Source organism: Heptranchias perlo, chromosome 15 (genome assembly GCF_035084215.1).
Source record: "Heptranchias perlo isolate sHepPer1 chromosome 15, sHepPer1.hap1, whole genome shotgun sequence".
NCBI classification, from domain to species: Eukaryota; Metazoa; Chordata; class Chondrichthyes; order Hexanchiformes; family Hexanchidae; genus Heptranchias; species Heptranchias perlo.
Window position 1 is genome coordinate 12,960,212 of NC_090339.1, and position 21,190 is coordinate 12,981,401.

At 44.8% G+C, this 21,190-nt stretch overlaps 1 protein-coding gene across 1 annotated transcript in view; it reads left to right on the forward strand.

Moving 5' to 3' along the window:
- LOC137332870 (2-Hydroxyacid oxidase 2-like) overlaps positions 1–21,190 on the forward strand; it is a 185,319-nt gene that overhangs the window by 143,743 nt on the left and 20,386 nt on the right. Inside the window, exons 3-4 of the mRNA XM_067996849.1 lie at positions 4,287–4,435; positions 15,412–15,563. Of these exons, the coding sequence (XP_067852950.1) occupies positions 4,305–4,435; positions 15,412–15,563 (283 nt within the window). The 5' untranslated portion in view covers positions 4,287–4,304. The remainder of the gene's footprint in view (positions 1–4,286; positions 4,436–15,411; positions 15,564–21,190) is intronic.

A 21,190-nucleotide genomic window follows, 5' to 3' on the forward strand; every position in this document is an offset into this window, starting at 1 on the left:
CGTAATAATCTGGAGAATAGCTGAACCGCAAACAACTAAAATGAAAAATGCCAAAAGCCAAGGACCAACCTTTGATTTTTCCTCTGGTGTTGCTTTCGAACTTTTAGGAACAAACCCGTACCTCTGGGTTTCCCAGCCGATAAACCTCCCCCCCCCACCCCCCCCCCCCCACTCCCTCCACCTTCCCGTAAATATCGGGGCCAGTCAGTCTGCAAAACCTGTTGGTAGAAGCAGACAACTGTATGTAAAGCTGTTTTAAACCATAATAAATCTCATTGCTTTCCTTTGTTTGACCAAGTTTTTAGTCCTGATATCTCTTCCTTCGGCTCGGTGTCAATTTTTGCCTGATTACATTGCTGTGAAGCACCTTGAGACGTTTCACTACGTTAAAGGCGCTATATAAATGCAAGTAGTTGTTGTTGTTGTCATTCAATCCTGGGTTATTAGACCCCCTGACAAGAACACAACATAAAAACAATACAACACTAGGAGCATCGACATGCTGTTACCACACAGTACGTTCCTGACCGTAGCCATGTCACAGTGAGAAAACATTAAATGGGTGGCAAGCACCTCCCTACAGGAAGAGAAAAAATGTTAACAGAAAAGTCAACCATGGGCTAATCTTGTCTGCCTTGTCGCAGGTGATTCAGAGACCTGGGGAGGTCACCCAATTGGCCTCAGTTGCAGTGATTGCACGGCCTGGGGAAACCAGAGGGGAGACTAAACATGATCAAAAATACAGAATTTATTTTATGTGCTGTGCTTTCTTAGAATGTAAAGGAATCTTAACAATGAACCTTATGGTCATACTGTAGGTTGTAATTGAGGACAACCTTCTGATTCAAAGACCTGGCCTGCAGTCTAGTCCTTTAATCAAGCTGTCTGTCTTCAATTACATCCCATTGTACTCTCATATATCCACTGTTGCCAGCTTAATTTGAAAATCGACAACAGCAATTGCACCGGCAGTTTTAAATTCCATTGAAATTCAAAAGGGTAACGAAATGCAATACTGTGGCTGACTAATGGGGTTTACATGTGTAATTGTACACGGAAAACATTGTCAATAATTGATCAAATGTTCCCTGCTGGTCATTAACAACAGTCTGGTTCTACGCAGATGCATCTGTAATGCTCTGGTTTTCTGTCGGATGAGATGTTAAACTGATGCCCCGGCTTACCTCTCAGGTGGATATTAAAAATCCCATGGCACTATTCGAAAAGAGCAGGGGAGTTCTCCAATATCCTGGCCAATATTATCCCTCAACCAACATCACTAAAAAACAGATTACCTGGTCATTTATCTCATTGTTGTTTGTGGGACTTAGAATATAAGAACATAAGAATTAGGAGCAGGAGTAGGCCGTACGGCCCTTCGAGCATGCTTCGTCATTCAATAAGACCACAGCTGATCTTCGACCTCAAATCCACTTTCCGCCCAATCCCCATATTCCTTGATTCCCCTAGAGTCCAAAAATCTCTCTATCTCAGCCTTGAATATACTCAATGACTCAGCATCCACAGCCCTTCGGGTAGAGAATTCCAAAGATTCACAACCCTCTGAGCGAAGAAATTCCTCCTCATCTCAGTCTTGAATGGCCGGCCCCTTATCCTGAGACTATGCCCCCTAGTTCTAGACTCTTCAGCTATGCGCAAACTGTCTGCCATATTTACCTACATTACAACGGTAACGACAATTTGAAAAAAAGTACCTAGCTGGCTGTGAAGCGCTTTGGGACATCTTGAGGACGTGAAAGGTGCTATATAGACGCAAGTTCTTTCTTCCTTCTAACTAGCCAAATTAGGCTACCTACTCATCAAACTTGGTTGCTTTTCATGTAAGAGGTGTGATCTTTAAAACCTTGGGTTGAAAGAGCATAGCTAGCACATTGTATAGCCGCCATTAGATTTTTTTAGAAACATTACTTAATGGATGGGTTCAGAAAAACGATACGTAATATTCTAACCCATTCTTTACGGATTAATTCATCTATTTCAAGTTGCCCTGTTTGCCCCTTCTCTTTGTAATGGGATGTACTGCAGTTGACACTCGCTAAATATTGCTCAGCTGAACCCTTCAAGAACGTATGTAAATTTCATTTATAAAGTACCAACTCTCTAATAACAACTAATTAACAATAAGTGGCCAGCTCATCTCAATCATTTGAAGCGAAAGAAAGGGCACTGCCATGTGAAAGGTGACACACATGATTAAAAATGGAAGCAGAAAGTATTTAATATACAGTTTCTGCCATTAAAAAGAACTATGGGATCGCTCCTCTCTCTATTTAAAACAGTATTAACATTTTAATGCTTTTAAAATGCATTGCATTTGTACATTTATGGATGATTGGAATATGTCAGGTCCAGAGCTTCAGAGAAGGTAAAAATCCCTCAGCCAGTTGCCCTGTATGTTTCATTTCCAAAGTTCACCAATTGGTAAAGGGATTCATGGCAGCATAATTGACCGTGGACTTGCGAATAGTTTTGCATGTACTTTTGCTTCCAATTGTACTGTTTGATGTTGCTGGAAAACTTCAGATCATTGGCCAGCAACCTTCATCAGAGGACAGTTCTTAGCTGTCTTCGGCATGAGTCTGACCCGACCACAAAGGGCGACTGCCAAGTCTGACTGGCTGATTGTCTCTGCACCGAGTGATCAGCTGAAGGCAACAACGCCTGCGACCAGTTATAAACAAACTGAGGTTAGATTCTGCCGTCTACTCCTTTACGAGGCAGCACCATGTTAAGCTAACTGCAAAGTGAAGGAGAGCGAATGGACGAAAGCAAAGAGACTTTAAAGCAGTGCTTGAAGCTTCTTCAAATAAATCAAGAGCTGCTGCAGAGGTAGATTTTGGTGTAGCGTTTCGTAAGACCGGGAGGGTGATTAGGGAGATGGTGAGAGCAGTGGGTTGTATCCATCCGCAAGGGCATGCAATTGCACAAAGATGATCCAACATTATTCTCCCATTGGCTAAAATCTGTCATGAGTTCATGGTCAAAAGGTTCCTATGGGCTAGTGCCAATGATTGCCCAGGCTGGTTCTCCCCAACAAATCCATAAAGATATTGTCAAGGTCACTGTAAGGGCCCATCTGTTGGAAAAGTGATTGGAGATGGAAAGCCTTAATGAACCAGTTTGATTGGAAGGAGTGGACTTGGCACTACATCACCTTGCTAATATTATGGCAGAAGATGTGGACAGTGTTAAAACTGCTCTGGGCAAGGTTAACTGCAATGGATCTAGAGGAGAGTGTGGGAACCATCTTGGGGCTGCATTTCTGAGGCTGGTGAATGTTTAAGGCTCATATGCCCTTGGTGTTCCAGAGCACAGTTTCGCTTTGTATACACGAGAAAGTAAGCCTTAACATGACTGAGGAATCTCACTGATGTCAATGCCTCTTAACATGTTTCTTAGGGTGTGTTGCTGAACATATACAATGTTACATCCTGCCTTGCACGTTCTTCATAAAAGCAAAATTCAGGCTGTTCCATTCTGACTACAATCCAGGCCTCTAGAATATCTGGAGTGCTCTCTCCAGACCTCACAGGTTTGTTAGAGAGCATTACTTGTATCAGCCATTGACAGTAGCCCAGAAATATCATTTTGACCATGACCGACGATACTCTGGATGCCCGCAGAGTAATTGGAAAGAAACAGGCAGAATTTCACTTTTGTGAGTGTATAAGGGCAGGTCATGGGTTTGCGAGACTGTTGTAAGGCTCAAAGAAAACCCACTCCTCTCATCAATTTTTCAATACGCTTTCAACCTCATGTATTCCTCATGAAGAAGCTAATGTCAATGAGAGCACATGGTCAAACATTGAATTTTATTCTGGGCGTGTACTCCAGCTCCTAGATTTGTGCAAGTGTAGACAAGAGATTCATTGGCCCCGATTTTACCATGGGACGGGATGATCCATGCGAGGGGCCTGGGCGGGCAACAAGCTTGTGTGTCGAGACCCAGACTGATTTCAACTCCCAGGTCTTAGTTCAATATTCAGGTCCTGACTCCCGCCTGAACCCGGCAGAAATCACTGCCTGGCGGATGGGCAGGATCGGGGCTTCGGCCCCCGGTTAAAATAGCAGATCAGGCCCTGATTACGTCATTGGAGCCAGATTTGCATATTTAAAGAGGACCCATCCAGTTTGGGGCAGGTGTCCCTACAGAAGTAAGCAGTGCACTTCAGAATTTGGGATGAAACTGTGTAACAACTGTAAATATCTGGATAACTTTAATTGCTGATTAAACAAATGAAAGATTGTTTTTCTCATTCTCCAAGATTCTACATCCTCTAGCAATGTCTATGATTTGCTTGGATGACTTTGAAGCCTACGCTGAACATTGCTTACCTTTAGCAGTATGGGATTTCTATGCTGGAGGTGCAGATGACTGTGAATCAAGAGACAGGAACCTGCTGGCTTTTAAAAGGTTTGTGCATTATATGTAAGTCTTTGAGTACATGCCACCTTTTAATGTAACAGTGTAACCCTAGTCATAGGCTAGAAACAAAACAATTGAGTCAGTAAACCATCCCAGTTCTTTCAACAAGACAAGACTTTCGAAGCTTGTTTCTTGCATATTCTGCCTGAGTTGTGTTTGGGAGAATGACTTACAAAAAAAATTCCAAATCAGTAACACTTAACAAATCAAACTGTGATTAACATCCATTTTTCTGTTTTGTTTTAAAGTTTAAGTACTGATCGGTTATCAGTGGAACTGGCCTGACTGTGAGTTAAGGTACACAGATACAATCATTAACCTGGGCTGTTTCAGTGACCATGGGAGATGTTCTCCACTTTTAGAAGCCAATGTGTTCATCTCAACATTGTTTATTTATTTTGACATCAAAGATTAGGAATGCTGATTATCTCAGTTTTCTGCTGAATGAGTTTGTTCTATAAAACGTTGTTAGCTTTAGTGATAGAGACCTAGGAACCAGAATTCGGCTGCTGTAACGCTGATTTGGTACTTGTCAACAACAACTTGCATTTATATAACACCTTTAACGTAGTAAAACGTCCCAAGGCGCTTTAAAGGAGAGTAATCAAACGCAACTTGACACTGAACCTCATAAGGAGATATTAGGACAGGTGACCAAAAGCTTGGTCAAAGAGGTACGTTTAAGAAGCGACCTAAAGGAGGAGAGCGAGGTAGAGAGGCGGAGAGGTTTAGGGAGGGAAGTCCAGAGCTGAAGGAACGGCTGCCAATGGTGGAGTGAAGCAAATCAAATGTTTTTAACAGCCAGTTAACCAGTCAGGTAATGGCCAAGGACATTAATTCAGCTCTGGGAGCAGGAAATGGTCAGAAATTACACAGAGCAGTACATTTGTGCAGGCCAGTTCACTGAGTCATTTCTGGATTTTGAAAGACCGATTTATCAACCCACAGCGGGGAGTATTAACCCTACCCAGCCCAGCGGAAACTAGGCAGAGGGCAGTTAAAATAAGGCTAGCGACTTACCCCTTCGGGATCCCACTGCCTTCCTACTGGATTGGATTTTAACCTGCTGTTTTCAGCAGGTGCCCAGGACACCCATTGGAAGGCAGTGGGTCCCTGCTTTAAACATGCAGATCGTGCCCCAATGATGTCATCATTCCCCGACGATGTCATTGTACCCTCTGTGAGTGAATGAATCTATTGCAAACTAGATCGGCCATTCTGGGAGTGATAAATTTCCAAAGCCCTAGGGTTGCAACAAAGCCGAGCATTATGTAACAGCATTCACCTGATTCTTAAACCCCTGTTGTTTAACAGAAGATAGCATCAAAAATAATTGACATTGTTATTCTTGTCTTTTCTCTCTCGCTCTCTCTGATTGCAACTGTCACGTGTGATCACACATCCTTCACCCATCCCCAGGAACCTGTTCACTTGCTTTGCGAAGAAAGCATTAGGGAAATTGGCCTTGCTATTGTACACTTACCACATTCCCATTAATATATTCTTTCCTCAAGTCATGTCAGCTTGATCTATTTCCCACAAGCTGGAAATCCGGTGCAGTCAGTTCCGTCGAGAGGAAGTTAGGGACCCAGTACATCACCTTCGCTGGGACCCAATCCCATATGCCGAACTTTGTTGCCAATGAGCTCAATTTCAAAATCTGCTATAGATTATAATCGAATGGAATTTAGGAAACAAGTATTTGTAATTTTCATCGTTTAAGAAATGAATATTATAAAATTATTTTAAATTTATTTAACAGAAAAGTGCAGGGATAACCTGGATAGTGACTGAAAATATAAAATTCTGCGCGTTTTTTACAGTTGTGGATTCACGGGGCAGCTTAATCAACCTTTCCAAACGGGCTCGGTATATTCTGACAAGTTTCGTCATGTAAGAAGTTATAAAGTACAACTCTGAAGCTGCCATGTGTTTGTTCACTGAATTTGACATGCTTTTAATAAAGGAATAAAAGTTTCTGAACACAAACAAACAGATTTTTAAAAAATGTCAAGCAATATTTTTGCTAAAACTGTGATCGTGAACCTTCCTTAGTGAGAGGTGAGTTTCATGCTGTGAATAATTATTTATTTACAGTTATCATATTTATTTTACACAATGTTTGGTGCCTCCTAAACCAAAATCAAATGTTCTTCTTGTAGTAAAACTAAAAATTTTATCTTTTTTTAACCAAAATAGCATTGGTAATTCTCAGATCTTTAAGGAAACCATTGACATACCAAAAAAAAATGTTAAAAATATGGATTTTGTTCAGAGATGTTTATTTCATGTATCCAAACAGATTTCAACTGCTTTTGTTTTCATAACTTTTATTTTTTGGATTTCATTGTTTCAACTGGAGTGATAACCTCCTGGCTATAAAACATACCATCACGGCAGGACTGACATTGCAAATTACTGTCAAATACAAAGTGCATCGAATGGCACCCGTATGTTGCATGGTGTCAGCCGTGACTCAGTGGTAGGACTCTCTCTTACCTCTGAGTCAGGAAGTTGTGGGTTCAAATCCCACGCCAGAGACTTGAGCACAAAATCCAGGCTGACACTCCCAGTGCAGTACTGAGGGAGTGCTGCACTGTCGGAGGTGCCATCTTTCGGATAAGATATTAAACTAAGGCCTGGTCTGCCCTCTCAGGTAGATATAAAAGATCCTAAGGCACTATTCAAAGAAGAGCAGAAGTGTTCTCCCGAAGTCCTGGAGAATATGAATCCCTCAACCAACATCACTAAAACAGATGATCTGGTCATTATTTCATTGCTGTTTGCGGAACCTTGCTCTGTGCAAATTGGCTGTCGCATTTCCTACATTACAACAGTGATTACACTTCAAAAGTACTTCATTGGCTGTAAGGTGCTTTGGGATGTCCTAAGGTCGTAAGAGGTGCTATATAAATGCAAGCTCTTTCTTTTTTCTTTCCAGTGTAACTTAGAACAGCATGCGCTAGGCCAAAAGCAATTTTATTCTTTTTATATTATTATCTGAAAAAATATTCCGTTCAAGTCCACAAAAGTCTGAGAAATTGAAGAAAAATGTTCCCATTTCACTCCATTCAATGTCTGATAGATGGTGTTGAGCACTTACTGATTGCGTATGCCCTTTTGCCCAGGATTGTAAAGGCTCAAAAGTAGCATTGAATGAGTTGCTTGAATTGAATTTGAGTTCCACAATCAGAAGTAATATTACTAGCCTACTCAAATACATGTCTAAATTTAAATATATCGTACTCGCATCAATTTGACTAAAAATTCTAATCCCCATCAATGAACAGAGTCTGGTCCTTTAGTAGTGAGATGCCACACTTCATGTCGAGAGAGACATCAATGGCCTTACCACTGAACTGACACAGTTATGAGAGAAATGGAAGAAAATTATTAATGAATGTGTTGCAGCAATCCTTGGCGTCCATCCTCCTGAGGTATCAATGGCATCTCGCCATTTACACCCACCATCTAGAGAAGAAAGTGATGCAGCCGCAGATCATCAAGAGAAACCTGTGAAGGACCAACTTTGGGACAATATTTTCTCTCCCATCATGAACTCTGTTATTAGTGGTCTTAAAAAGCACTTTGCCTGCATCTGCAAAAGATTTGAATTCCTATGGCCCTTTCTTGAACATAAAAAAAGTTGATCTCAATGATTTTCTCAATTTTTTTTAATCCTCTCGTATCTCTGGTGATATAAAAGAAGAATTAGAGTTCCTCAAATACATTATCAAAGAAAACATTGACCAAAAAAACCCCATTTACTAAACAAACTGCGTGACGTCTTTCTTCATCAACCTTTTCCCAAACCTAATTGTTGTACTTTGAGTATTTTGCTGCAGACCAGCGTCTGTGGGGTCAGTGCAGAAAGATCATTTAATGCGCTCGAGCGTGTGAAGAACTACCAGCTTGCAACTAAGGGTCAGTCAAGACTTAGCAACTCTTCCAATTGAAAGCGATCTAACAAGATCTGTAGATTTTAATAACATTATTGATTAATTTGCAGAGAAAAAAGTGAGAAAATCGCCATTGTAAATCGAATGTCTTCAATTAGACGGAAATTTGGAAACTTCTTTTCATTCTTCTGTTTTCTTTATTGCATGTTTTATTATCACTAGTCAGTTTTGTTTATAATTTGCCCCCCCATCCCGAGCTTGAGGTCCAGGTACAATTGCACCCATTCCCCCCACCCCCCGTCAGGCGTGGGCACATCATGCAGGAGATGGTGCAAAAACACAGCTGGGAAATAGCGATGTTTCTTCTGTGCCAACGGAGAGCAACTTATGTGTTCATCTGAAGTTCTTCTCTGACGTTTTACTGGCAGTGTTAACCCATTCATTTGAAATGGGTTGTGCCGCTGCTAAAATAGAGGAGAGGAATTTCTGATGAATGCTCTGAGCATTTGTATAGTAGTATCCCATGGCATAATTTCAAGGTCTGGTGTTTTAGAAATATGGAATGTCTTTAATGTATTAAAGACAAATGGGGTATATATTATTATCAATAAGTTATCTTGCCACATTGATCAATATAGAAATATAGAACAAACAAAGAAAAAAATCACATACTTGACTAGATTTACAAATTCCTATTGTATATAACTTGCCAAATAAAATAAGGACATTAAGCAGGTTGTGGTTTTAAGCAATGAAGAAAACTGATCAAAAAGGAAATTTAAACAAGGAATAGATATTCTGTAATGAAGAGATCATATAAAGTATATACCTTGAGAAAAGTTTTTGAAAATATTGCGTAACATTGAAGGCCACAAGGGAGGACAGGCACTGAAAGAATGAAGTATGACTAATATTCAGTCAGAGGTTGGAGTTAACATTTTAACTGCTAGGCCAGAAAATTTATAATATGGCTAAGTAATAACACCATTCAGGTTAAATATCCGATTTCATCCAATGCAGCAACCCAGAAAGGTTTTGACATAAAGGGGCTGGATTTATGTACAATACTTATAATAACATACATCTGGGATGTAGGTCTGACTATAATTCAGGATATCTGATGTCAGTCTCCACATGAGTGAAGCTTGAACAGTTTACGGATGTCATGAGAACCTTGAATTGTAACCTTCACCACCTTTCCTGGGGACTCTTTGTTAAATGGGTTACCAGCTCCATTAAATAGCCGAGAGAGGAATTTGATACAAGTGTGTTAACCATTTGTGCAATAACATTGCTCAAGGAATATCCATATTTATATTTCTGCTGGTGTCTTGTTTTAGAACAAAAATCTGTTTGCTTTCTTACTGCTGCTACTTGTTTTATGCTGGCAAAGAAGATTTCTCTGAATGTGCAGGGAGTTGTTGTTTTGTTTTTGGGATGTGGGATATGCAGGCAAGACCACATTTATTGTCCATCCCTAGTTGCCCGGAGATGGTGGCAGTTCTCCTTGAACCATTACAGTCCTTGTTCCGATGGTGGACCGACGATGGAGCAAATTTTAGAATTTTGACCCAGTGAAGGTGTAGGAATGGCGGTATATGTCCAAGTCAGAATGGTGTATAACTTGGGGTAATTTGAGGCAATGATGTTCCCATAGGTTGCTACTCTTGTCCTTCTTGGTGGTAGAAGTCAGGGAGCTGGGAGATGCTGTTGAAGTAAGCGTAGAGTTGCTGCAGTATATCCTGTAGATAGTACATACTACAACCACAGTGCACTAGTGGTGGAGGGGGCAGATATTGAATTTAGAGGCAGGGGCACCAATCCAGTGAACGGTTTTGTCCTGGATGGTATTGAGCTTCATGAGTGTTGCGGCTGCACCCATCCAGGCAAGCCATGATCATTCCATCACACTGCTGAGCCTTATAGATATTTTAGAGGCTTTGAGGGGTCAGGAGTTGACCCACTTGTCACAGAGTACCTGGCCTGTGCTCTGCTCTTTTAGCCATGGTGTTGATATGGCTGGTGTAGTTAAGCTCCTGGGTGGTTACCCCCAGGATGTTGATGATGGGGACTCAATGATGGTGGTGCCATTGAACATCAGGGGTAGATGCTTGGGCCTTTTCTTATTGGAGACGGTCATTTCTTGGCCCTTGTGTGGGGTGAATTTTAACTGCCACTTGTCAGCCCAAGCCTAGATGTTGTCTAAATTCTGCTGTAAGCTGCTGCACTATCCATTAAGTTGTGAATGGAGCTAAACAGCCTCACTCCTTGCCTGATTGCAGAAGGAGGGTCATTAATGAAGCAGCTGAAACTGATTGAGCTGAGGCTGTTGCCCTGAGGAACACTTGCTGCGATTTCCTGGGGCTTTGATGATTGGCCTCTGGCAATCACGACCATCTTCCTATTTGTCATTTTTGACTCCAGCCACAGGAAGGTTTTACCATTGGTCCCCCCATTAACCTCGGTTTTTCTAGGGCTCCTTGATGCCAAGCTCAGCTGAACTCTTTCAGTTTAAGGTAGTAAGGTAGTTCCTCTCCATTAATGAGATAAAAAGCACAAAGCAGGAAGCTCTATTTGTCTCAATACTGAATTTGGAGCAGTAATAAATAGATAGAGTCGCCATGTTGAAGTGGCATGCCAGAAACGCCAGGTGGAGTGATACTGCAGCTTTTGCATTGCTGTGAACTGGTTTCCACCACTGGCCCCAATCTCAGGTCATTAACTACAACATAAACGCACCGTTTTCCATGTTTACACAAGCTAACAGCATCTGGTGGCATGTTAGGTTTTCAACCACACTTTTAACAAAACCTGTTAAAGTGCCTGCTGCAGAAAACCTGCTGTAGTGCCAACTCCCCATAGAGATCACCAGAGCCTTGTTGCAGTTTCCGTTTTCTGTAGCAGGCAATAAACCTATCTGGCAATTTACCCCCTTTAATTTTGTTTTAAGTGAACTGAACATGAAATCCACATGATTTTTTTTTATTAAATGGCCTTTGATTTGAAATTAATTTCTTGCGTTTGTTGATTTTTAAAAAATATCTGAACGGGGCCTAACCCTCAGACTGAAAAATGAAGAAAGGAAGGTTAATTGCAGTTGACTGTAGGATTAGAGTTGAAACAACTACAGTGCCACTTTACAGGTAATACATACAGAGTGGAATATTATATAGAGAATGCTGGATATGTAGAGAAGTCTCTAGTCTAACAGAAGTTTTCGATTGTGTTGTAGATTACTAAGGTCTAACCTCAGACTGGATCACAGTTTTTAATCTCTGTCTACTTGCTTTCCAAATCCACATATAAAATGAAATAATTTTTTTACTGCCAAGCAGTAAGTACTTTAAGGGACACTGCGAGTTTGAGGCAATGTCATTGAGAATGTTAGGGCTTAATTAGAATCCAACCTGAGGAATAAACGCCATGTATCATGGTATCATTTGGCGGTTTTCTGCAGCAGTTACTTCTTTACATACACAGATCACAGATCAGCCATGATCTAATTGAATGGTGGAACAGGCTTGAGGGGTTGAATGGCCTACTCCTGTTCCTATGTTCAACAAATGAGGAAATGGATATTTGGAAATTTAATGAGAGGTGGATTATGCCACAAGACAACATAAGGGTACCCATTAACTATACCGGCTTCCGGCTGGTATAGTTAATGGGTACCCTTGTCCTCAGGAGGCTTCTTTACAAGTTATTTGTCAGGTGCAGCCATAAGTGGTCGAGGTCAGCAAGAGTGAGCTCAACTTGCTTGCCACTTTCTAGGTAGTCTGGGGAAAGCTGTCCAGATATGCTATGGGCAGACTGGGGAACAGAGTGCAGCTGCAGTTCTATCTAACGCTGCCTGGCTAAGATGTCGTGAGTCTGTGGAACTCCCTTCTCCAGAGAGCGGTGGAGGCAGGGTCATTGAATATTTTTAAGGCTGAGTTAGATAGATTCCTGATTAACAAGGGAGTCAAAGATTATAGTAGGTAGATGGGAAAGTAGGGTTGAGGTCACAATCAGATCAGCCATGATCTTATCAAATGGCAGAGCAGGCTCGAGGGGCCGAATGGCCTACTCCTGCTCTTAATTCGTATGTTCGTATGTTTGTATTAACTGTTGTTCAGTCCCAAATCAGGCAAGATAGATGTGGTCTTGGGCAGGGAGTGGGGGCGAGGGTGGGGGAGGGGTTGGGGGGGGGTAAGGGTCATGGCTTCAGTTCTGAGATCTGCTTTGCAGATAATAAATATTAATCGAAAACCTTAATAACTAATGGTTCCTCATGAAACACAGAAGTAAATGGAAAAATGTGACCTTCTAAAGGACAGACTTTTTTTGTGTCTGATTTACATTTTGGAAATTTGCAGACAGCCCACTCAAAAAAAAATACCCAGACTGTCGCAGCCAAATCCAGACAGGTAGCAAACCTAGTCCTGGCTGTAGATCTGCTGTCTGGGAAATGGAGTGCGGCTGTGAGTGGGAGGGGTTACACTGCTGCAGTCTGCTATTTCGGACAGACATGGAATCCTTCTTTTAACAGATAATCCTGCTTCAATAATTGCAGGTTTTCGTTCCTCATCCATTTCTCGTCTTCCGGCAATTTCTTGAGTTAGTTTCTCTTCTCCTTCTCGCTTTCTTTTCTCGCTGAGCCACTTCAGTACTCTCCCGTTCGGTTGGATGAAAGGTCAGTGCTGCTACAGTCCCGCGAAGGCACTCGGCTGCCTACTGCCTCCCTGCTACTTGTTTTACCGTCCGTCGCCTATAGCGAGCTAATCGAGCGAACACCAGCATGCCCACTCTAAGCGGTGGGGACTGTATTTAAAAGTCTGATTGCTATTACTGTAATAATAGTGACTGCAGGAGCTGCAATCAGCAAAGTAATGAGGGAAGGCTTTCCCTAGGATCCTGAGTAGCGTTAGTGTGGTGTGGAGATCATCTGGGGATTGCTAGTATGACCTGGCCTGATGGAGGGGTCAGCAGTGCCAAAGGTAAGTGTTGGTAAGTTACAGCACGTGAGAAGTTTCGGCCCTTTCCTGGTACTTGAATTCTCTCTGCACCAGTAGTCAAGCTCCATAAAAAAGAAAGAACGAGCATTTATACAGCACCTTTCACAACATCAGGACATCCCAAAGCACTTTACAGCTAATGAACTACTTTTGAAGTGCAGCCACTGTTGTAATGTAGGAAACACAGCAGCCAATTTGCACACGGCAAGGTCCCACAAACAGCAATGAGATAATGACCAGATGATCTGTTTTTTAATGATGTTGGTTGAGGGATAAATATTGGCCAGGACACCGGGGAGAACTCCCCTGGCACTTTGTTTGGTGCGTTTTTGCAGCAGAACAAATTGCATGGCTTCTGTGGCTGTTGTAGCAGTGGGTACATTGGAAATCGCACCAAGTGCCTCACTGCTTACTGGCTAGAGAGGGAATTTGTCCGCAAGGAACTGAACTGAACCCAAAGCTGTTGGAGCCTGCAGGACTGACTCTTGAATTCGGCACCACTAACTGAACAGCCCAAAAGGTTGCTGGACACGGGTACCAGGGGGTGCGAGCCCTTCTCCCCTTTTGCTCCTCCTGGTTTTGAGGTCGGTGATCTCAAGAAGCAGATGTGCCAATCTAGAAAAAGAGAGCAGCAGACCATCCACCACTTTAAACATCCACTCTCTCCACCACCAGCGCATCATGACTGCAGTGTGTACCGCCTATAGAATGGACCGCAGCAACTTGCCAAGGCTTCTTGACATCACCTCCCAAACCCACAACCTCCACCAGGTTGAAGGACAAGGGCAGCAGATGCATGGGAACAGCATCACCTCTAAGTTTCACACCATCGTGACTTGGACGTATACCGCCATATCTTCCTCGCTGCTGGGTCAAAACCCTGGAACTCCCTTCCCTACCTAATAGCACTGGGAGCACCTTTACCACACGGACTGCAGCGGTTCAAGAAGATGTCAGACCACCAAGGGCTACTAACAAGGCCGGCAACATGCACCGGAATGTTTTTTAAAAAACTGCCCTGATATGTAAAAACATATTGTTGCATGGGCTTTGTACCATAAGTGATAGGTTTACCCAACACTCCTTCACCTGTAATAGAGACAGAAGTATGTAAGTAAATGAAATCCTGAAGAGGGAAATCAAAATTTTGAAAGCACAAAATTCCATTGTCCCCCCCCCCTCTCCCACTGCCCCCCATTCAAACTGGCACTCTTCGCTCTCTCCCCATTCAATTAATCTGGGAGTCTTCCCCCCTCCAACTCAGTTCAAGGTGGCACTCCTCTTCCACTCCCCATTCAAGCTGGCATTATCTTTCCCCCTTTCAAATTGACACTCTCCTTTCCCTCCTCACCACTTTATGCTGGCAATCCAGCCTCCTCCCCCAAGTTAATGCTGACACTTTCCTTCCTTCCCCCCCAACCCTACCCCAAAGTGCTGGCCTCTGCTTCTCCCCTCTTCCACCTTTCAACTACTGCTCCCTGATTTTTCCCCTTTCCTTCCCTCCCTCTTTGCCGTCCATTTCCCTTCCTTTCCCTCTCCTTCAGCACCATCCATTTTGCTCCCTTTCCCTATCCCCTTCATTGCCATCCATATCTCCTCTCCCCGCTTCCCTCTTCCTGTAGCCTCGGGGTGGCTCCTCTCTCACTGCCACTACTGGGCAGCATTAGGCTCTTTTCGTCTCAGCATCGCTTCCAGGTATTGCCACGAGTGAAGGGATCCTCAACTCTGTCTACACTTGAGAGAACAGGAGTTCCCACCTACAGTAGCAGCAGCATGGAGGAGGGGGACTGAGGGAAGAGGGGCCCATCTCAACAGACTGAAGAAGGGTATGTCATTGTTTTCAGCTGCTAATAAGTGAACAAACACTTCTCTCCTGTAATTAAACGTGAGTATATGGCATGTACCCATGTACACTGCCAATTGTATTGCTGCAGAGTATCTTGGAAGAAGGGATATATCACTGATAATGGTTTATGCTCATTATTTAAGCTAAAATGAGATTCTTCTTTCCATTTTATTTTCTTTATATTGCTGTCTTGAAAGTCTTTTGGAATGGTGTTTTGTGTTGCAGAATTCAACTACGCCCTCGAGTTTTAAGAGACGTTTCAGCAGTAGATATGAGAACAACTATTCAGGGCACTGAGATCAGCTTTCCTGTAGGAATTGCTCCAACCGGTATTCCCAGTATGGCCTGGCCTGAGGGAGAGGTCAGCAGTGTCAAAGGTAAGTGTTGGCATGATACAGCACATGACCAGTTATGCTCCCTTTCTGGTACTTGAATTCTCTCCGCATGAGAAGCCAAACCAATAAGGAAAGACTTGCATTGATATAGTGCCTTTCACGACCTCAGGACGTCCCAAAGCACTTTGCAGCCAATTAAGTATTTTTGAAGGGTAGTCACTATTGTAATGTAGAAAACATGGCAGCCAATTTGCACATAGCAAGGTTCCACAAACAGCAATGTGATAATAACGAGATGGTGGGGGTAAAATTGGGCCATTTAGCGCCTGTATTTTGGGTACTAAGCGGCCGACTAAGCTTCGAAAATGTGGTCCGAGATGCGCGCGCACACTTCCAACGGGAAATGTGCAGGACGCCACCTTGGTAAAGGTGTTTGCGTGTGTGCCTAACGATCGCTGGCAGCATGTAGAGTAGGGAGATCTTGACACGAATCAGTGTAGAACACTGATTTAAAGGGACCGCTGCTATTCTGGAATTCCACGCTCCATCCAAGGCACTGTCTTAACCTTGCACAGCTGAATATAACTTAAAGGGCATGAAGGACCCCCCAACCAGCACTGTGTAAGGGATCATACAGGAGTTACAGGTTAGTTGCTGCATTATTTCTTCTGGCTGCTGGTGCATTGGTCCTTGTTTTTGGAGGTTTCATGTACTTGGATAAAATTTCAATACTGTACAGCTGGCTAGCTGACAGGCAACAGAAAGGGAACTGGTAGAGTGGGGTGGTAGCAGGAATGCTGTCATCTTGAGAGAGGATAGCAGTTGATTTTGTTTTATTTGTGGGATGTGGGCGTTGTTGGCAAGGCCAGCATTTATTGCCCATCCCTAATTGCCCTTGAGAAGGTGGTGGTGAGCCGCTTTCTGAACTGCTACAGTCAGTGTGGTGAAGGTTCTCCCACGGTGCTGTTAGGAAGGGAGTTCCAGGATTTTGACCCAGCGACGATGAAGGAACGGTGATATATTTCCAAGTCAGGTTGGTGTGTGACTTGGAGGGGAATGTGCAGGTGGTGTTGTTCCCATGTGCCTGCTCCCCTTGTCCTTCTAGGTGGTAGAGTTCACGGGTTTGGGAGGTGTTGTCGAAGAAGCCATGGCAAGTTACTGCAGTGCATCCTGTGGATGGTACACACTGCAGCCACGGTGCGCTGGTCGTGGAGGGAGTGAATGGGGTGCCAATCAAGTGGGCTGCTTTGTCCTGGTTCGTGTCGAGATTCTTGAATGTTGTTGGAGCTGCACTCATCCAGACAAGTGGAGAGTATTCCATCACACTCCTGACTTGTGCCTTGTAGATGGTGGAAAGGCTTTGGGGAGTCAGGAGGTGAGTCACTTGCTGTAGAATACCCAGCCTCTGACCTGCCCTTATAGCCACAGTATTTATGTGGCTGATCCAGTTAAGTTTCTGGTCAATGGGGACCCCCAGGATGTTGATGGTAGGGGATTCGGCAATGATAATGCCGTTGAAAGTCAAGAGGAGGTGGTTAGATTCTTTCTTGTTGGAGATGGTCATTGCCTGGCACTGGTCTGGCGCGATTGTTACTTGCCACTTATGAGCCCAAGCCTGGATGTTGTCCAGGTCTTGCTGCATGCGGGCATGGACTACTTCATTATCTGAGGGGTTGCGAATGGAACTGAGCACTGTGCAGTCATCAGTGAACAACTCCACTTCTGACATTATGATAGAGGGAAGGTCATTGATGAAGCAGCTGAAGATGGTTGAGTCTTGGACACTGCCCTGAGGAACTCCTGCAGTGAAGTCCTGGGGCTGAGGTGATTGGCCTCCAACAACCACTGCCATCTTCCTTTGTGCTAGGTATGACTCCAGCCACTGGAGAGTTTTCCCCCTGATTCCCATTGACTTCAATTTTACTAGGGCTCCTTGGTGCCACACTCGGTCAAATTCTGCCTTGATGTCAAGGGCAGTCACTCTCAGCTCACCTCTGGAATTCAGCTCTTTTGTCCATGTTTGGACCAAGGCTGTAACGAGGTCTGGAGCCGAGTGGTCCTGGCGGAACCCAAACTGAGCATCAGTGAGCGGGTTATTGGTGAGTAAGTGCCACTTGATAGCGCTGTCGACGACACCTTCCATCACTTTGCTGGATGATTGAGAGTAGACTGATGGGGCGGTAATTGGCCAGATTGGATTTGTCCTGCTTCTTGTGAAAAGAACATACCTGGAACAGTTTGGCTAGAGGCGCAGCTAGTTCTGGAGCACAAGTCTTCATCACTACAGCCGGGATATTGTCGGGGCCCATAGCCTTTGCTGTATCCAGTGCACTCAGCCGTTTCTTGATATCACGTGGAGTGAATCAAATTGGCTGAAGACTGGCTTCTGTGGTTGTGGGGATATCGGGAGGAGGCTGAGATGGATCATCTACTCGGCAGTTCTGGCTGAAGATGGTTGCAAATGCTTCAGCCTTGTCTTTTTCACTCACTTGCTGGACTCTGCCATCATTGAGGATGGGGATTTTCACGGAGCCTCCTCCTCCGATTAGTTGTTTAATTGTCCACCACCATTCATGACTGGATGTGGCAGGACTGCAGAGTTTTGATCTGATCTGTTGGTTGTGGAATCGCTTAGCTCTGTCTATAGCATGCTGCTTCCGCTGTTTAGCATGCATGTAGTCCTAAGTTGTAGTTTCACCAGGTTGGCACCTCAGCCTGGTGCTGCTCCTGACAAGCTCTTCTACACTCCTCATTGAACCAGGATTGATCTCCTTTAAGAGGTGCAGGCTGCCATTATGAAGCATGACCCACTCGCAATATTGGGGCCCCTGCGGATGCGTGCAGTCAATCAACAGCGCAGGCAGCGCTGGCTGCACTTAGCAATCATTTAAAATAGCAGGCAGCACGAATGTAACGTGCTGTCTGCATCGCAATCAACGGGTACCATGACCCCCACACCCGTTTTCAGGGGTTATCCAATTTAACCCCCAGTCTGTTTTAGTGATAAATATTAGCTAGGAACACAGGGGAGAACTCCCCTGCTTTTTTTCAAGATAGCATTATGGAATATTTTACATCCACCTGAGAGGGCAGATGGGCCTCACTTTAATGTTTTATTTGAAAGACAGCACCTCCAACAGGTATCGGCCTAGATTTTGTGCTCAAGTCTCTGGAATGGGACTTGAACCCACAACCTACCAACTGAGCCACAGCTGACATGATAATTTGTCTAGCCTTTGAGGGAGGCATCCTTAGACACTGCCAGGGCTTTAGATTGATCCAAAAGTAATGTTATAGGGGCCGATTTTCGGATGGCCGAGTGGGTGCATTGGGGGCGGGGTTCCTAAAATGGCGGAATCCCAGAGCGGGTTCAGAGCCCAGCTCCAACCCGCTGACTTCCGGGTTCCCCAGTGACGTGTTCTGGTGCGCGCGCAGCTCCCGAATGCGGGACTTCCACCGGCAATTAAAGACGGCGGGATGCTACTTTAGATAGTTAGTCAGATACTTGAGGTACTTGACAGACCTCATTGAGTGGAGATTTTGGCAGGGGTGCAATTTTGAAGGATCCTCAGCGTGTTTCCCGTGCTGTGGGAAATACTCCCTGTTGGAGCAGACGTGTTTCAGCCAGCAGCCAGTGGGAGATGCAAAGGATTATTTTACAGTTGGGGTATACCTCATTTATTACAGCAGAGCACTTTGTCACTTCAGACAAAGTTTTGGCTGCAACACTTTTGTCTTTCCACTCAAAATTCTTAATTTATGCCTAAACTCTGCTGTGCAAACGCATTTATCTACTTTGTGGGCCCCCTCAAACTCATACCATCAGGATGGGGGGGCACCATAGCTGCATTCATCACTTCATCCAAGGATGGGCAACATCACCAGCCTCGCCAGGCACACTGTCCAACTCCGCCACGTGGAGCTCACAACACAGTGCTGTGCCACAGGCACCTGCACAACAGCACGGAGGGCAACAACAGAGAGAGCGACGTCACAGGAGGCACTACCCACGCCATAGGGTCTACAGGCAGAGGCTCAGCTTCCTGGACCTTTCTGAGGAGCAGTGCATATGGAGGCTCAGAGTCAGTCGCCAGGTAGTCGCGGATATCTGCAGCCTCCTTCATGCCGAGCTGCTCCTGGCTGGCCCCAGCAGCATCTTCTTACCTGTCGCTGTCAAAGTCACCAATGCCCTCAACTTCTTCACCTCCGGATCATTCCAGGGTGCCACCAGGGACATCGCCGGGGTCTCTCAATCATCTGCACACAAGTGCATGAGCCAGGTCATCGACGGCTTGTTTCGCAGGGCCTCGCATTACGTCAACTTCCCTATAGATGACCTCAGCCAGACGGAGAGGGCAGTGGGATTCCACGCTGTGGCTGGCTTCCCACGGGTGCAGGGTGTAATCGATTGCACCCATATAGTAATACGAGCACCTCCACACGAACCAGGACTGTTCACCAACAGGAAGGGCTGTCACTCCATCAACACTCAGCTCGTTTGTGACCACCGCAAGAGATTCCTTCACGTGTGCGCCAGATACCCTGGCAGCTGCCACAATTCCTTCATCCTCCGGGAGTCCAACATCCGCCCCTCTTCCACTCACCGAACACCCGCAAGGGCTGGCTCCTCGGGGACAAGGGATACCTCTGAGGAACCCCACCACTGAGCAACAGCATCAATATAACGACAGCCACATCGCTACCAGGTCTACAATTGAGCATGTTATAGGGCTGCTCAATATGCGCTTCAGGTGCCTTGATCGTTCTGGGGGAGTGCTTCAATATACACCAGACAGAATGGGACACATTATAATCGTCTGTTGTGCCCTGCACAACAGGGCACAACAGAGAGGGGTGCCACTGGAGGAGGCCCCATCCACATCTGCCACCCATATTGAGGAGGAGGAGGAGAAGGATGTCGAGGATGAGGAGCAACCCAACGGCTCACCTGGCTGCTCGTGAGGCCAGGGAGTCACTGATATATGTTAACGGTTCTCCTAACATCAGACAGTGTGAAGAGTCCAGTCCTCACTACCTGGACAGAGCAGCGGCCACACCAGCCTCCCCCCTCCCCCCTGGATAAAACAATCCTGCAATTACACATACACCCGCTGTAGAGTGACCCAATGGGTGGCATCAAGTGTGGGTGTTCATGGTGAACCTCATGAAAGGGCCTTATTACACAAGCCAGCCAAGAATGGCCAAGACATGGCAGTAGTGGTGACAATAATAATATTTAATGTGCCATTAACAAAAATTAAATATAAATAAAAAATATGACAAACCGTCAAACACCCTTGTGCATCCCCTTTGTGCTCACAAAACCTTCACCTTTTGCTTACGAGTACTCCTACGTGGTGCCTCCCCTGTGGCTGCAGCAGAGGTAGTGGCAGGTTGCTTTTGTTCATGCCCTAACCGATTAGATGCTTTGGGCCTACGCCCTCTGGGTTTCAGTGTCCGTGAGGGCCCCTCCAAAGACTGCTCCACCTGCACCTGTGCAGGGGCAGACTCGGCCACCTGGAGAGGAGGCAACATTGCAGGTACTGGTTGAGAGGGGGGAATTGGGTGAGACGTGGGGGCACTTTGAGTGGCGCCGCCCCCACTTCCATGTCCCCTTTCACCAACTTCCCTCCGTGGGCCATGCCCACACCACTCCTACCACCCTGCTG